The sequence below is a fragment of the Clinocottus analis genome, unplaced genomic scaffold (assembly GCF_023055335.1).
Source record: "Clinocottus analis isolate CAN_PGR_092001 unplaced genomic scaffold, fCliAna1.0.p SCAF_68, whole genome shotgun sequence".
NCBI classification, from domain to species: domain Eukaryota; kingdom Metazoa; phylum Chordata; class Actinopteri; order Perciformes; family Cottidae; genus Clinocottus; species Clinocottus analis.
Window position 1 is genome coordinate 42,655 of NW_027176227.1, and position 2,346 is coordinate 45,000.

Below are 2,346 nucleotides of genomic sequence, written 5' to 3' on the forward strand. Positions count from 1 at the left end.
GTCAGAAGAAGTGACGCTGCTTCACGAGGAGGCGTCTAAAGAAGTGACGCTGCTTCACGAGGAGGCGTCTAAAGAAGTGACGCTGCTTCACGAGGAGGCGTCTAAAGAGCTGACGCTGCTTCACGAGGAGGCGTCTAAAGAAGTGACGCTGCTTCACGAGGAGGCGTCTGAAGAAGTGACGCTGCTTCACGAGGAGGCGTCTGAAGAAGTGACGCTGCTTCACGAGGAGGCGTCAGAAGAAGTGACGCTGCTTCACGAGGAGGCGTCAGAAGAAGTGACGCTGCTTCACGAGGAGGCATCTAAAGAAGTGACGCTGCTTCACGAGGAGGCGTCTAAAGAAGTGACGCTGCTTCACGAGGAGGCGTCTGAAGAGGCAACGCTGCTTCACGAGGAGGCGTCTAAAGAAGTGACGCTGCTTCACGAGGAGGCGTCAGAAGAAGTGACGCTGCTTCACGAGGAGGCGTCAGAAGAAGTGACGCTGCTTCACGAGGAGGCGTCTAAAGAAGTGACGCTGCTTCACGAGGAGGCGTCTGAAGAGGCGACGCTGCTTCACGAGGAGGCGTCTGAAGAGCTGACGCTGCTTCACGAGGAGGCGTCTAAAGAAGTGACGCTGCTTCACGAGGAGGCGTCTGAAGAGGCGACGCTGCTTCACGAGGAGGCGTCTGAAGAGGCGACGCTGCGCAGCATCGGTCCTCTGGCGCAGAAAACAATCCCACATGTGGAGTAAAATACACGGCGTCGACACCTCTCATCTTCTTTAATGGCCCTAAGTGACCAAATGCATCTGATTTTTTTAGCTTAACGTCAAGAGAAGCTAACGCCCTCCCAAAACAAAAGAAGCTCATTTTGCGACGGTTAAGGTGACATTGCGGCATGAGCACATCGTCTTATCAGTTCTAACAATGAAAGGGAAACGATGGAAGTGAGAGCAGGAAAACAGCCTCTCTCTCCTCTCAGGACGCTCGGCGGGCGAGTTCTGCTCATCGTCCCGCTGGTGAAGCTCTGCAGCCACAAACATCCAGATATTATAACAATCACAAATATCGGACCAGACGCAGAAACACTTCTCTGAAATGCGTTTAAGAATCATTTTTGCGACTCTCCCAGCGCTCTCGTCTCCGCTCGATCCCGAGCCAGGCGCCTGATTTCCTCTGTGTGTGTGTGTGTGTGTGTGTGTGTGTGTTTTATTTTCACTATGGTTAGACCCATGTGAGGTAAAATAAACAGCAGTCTCTGAGTATATACAGACCAAGAAGCCGACCCCCTCGCAGGTTACTGGCGCTGTGCGTCACTTCCTCCAGACGGCCAGCAGGTGGCGTCTTTAGAGGATTCAGGTGTCCAGCTACTGCATACGTGGTACTAGTTTTTAATGCTTTCAAATCAATATTTTTATCCACTTGTTACCACATGAATGACAAAAAAACAACATATTCATTTAAAGTAACACGATTGGCCCTCAGAGGGAAACAAAAACAGTCCTCCATCAAACTGTGATGGAAGACTGTCGACCTCTCAGTGACCAGCAGGGAGGCCGATGGCAGAAACCTCAGAGCTGGAGCGAAAGAAACACGGTAGAGATTAGAATGAGCCCAAAGAAGAGCATCAGAAACTCATCGCTGTGAAAATAAAGATCCTCTTCCTCATCCTCTTCCTCATCCCACAGCTCTCCAGCAACAAAAAGCAAACATCTACTGAAATACGTCTACGGGGATCCTTCAAAAGATAAAAGTGCAATTTGTTAAGATCGATACGTCTGCATTAATCAAAAAAACAAAAAGGTTGGTCTGAAGTGGAGGACAGAGGGGAGGACGAGGAGGAAGAGATGACCGGCTCGTCCTCGCTCAGGTTCCCATCGGGGGTTTCTGCCCTCAGGGCAGTTTTACAGACTAGTCCTCAATGCAGATGACATCACTAGGTTTGCCTGCTTTGAGGTCGGGCGTGGCCGCGTCCCTCAAGGAGTCAAGCGACTTCTTGTCCAGGTGGCTGGTGGGAGGCGGCGGGCCGTTGGACGACACTGAGGAGGAGAGAGGGGTTTTACATCTGAGTGGTTCATTTCACCCGCGGAAAATATTCACTTCTACATATTGCAGTGAGATTTTTATGACATTCAGTGGTTTTCAAACAGAGCAAGCACATTAACTTCAGAATCGTATTAGAAAACAAAACTGAAAGTGAGCATACCCAAAAACGTCTGCAAACCCTCATTGTGTGTGCAACTAAGGTAAGTAAGATAGGTCAAAGTTGAATAAGGACGTCGGTCTGTCGGCTGTGATAGATAGACAGTTTGGAAGAGAAAACAAAGGAATTGGAATTATTACTCAAATAATGTGGCTCAGCAGGGGGGTC

At 49.8% G+C, this 2,346-nt stretch overlaps 1 protein-coding gene across 6 annotated transcripts in view; it reads right to left on the reverse strand.

The window, feature by feature from the left end:
• Nucleotides 1–330: 330 nt before the first annotated feature.
• Nucleotides 331–2,346, reverse strand: part of chd5 (chromodomain helicase DNA binding protein 5) — a 42,373-nt gene continuing 40,357 nt past the window's right edge. For 4 of the 6 annotated variants that reach the window (XM_068604333.1, XM_068604331.1, XM_068604332.1 and 1 more), the window contains exon 40: nt 331–2,014. In XM_068604333.1, coding sequence (XP_068460434.1) covers nt 1,887–2,014 — 128 coding nt within the window. In that variant the 3' untranslated portion in view covers nt 331–1,886. Of the gene's footprint in view, nt 2,267–2,346 lie in introns of all 6 variants that reach the window. The other 2 variants (XM_068604335.1, XM_068604334.1) reach the window with 2 other exon arrangements.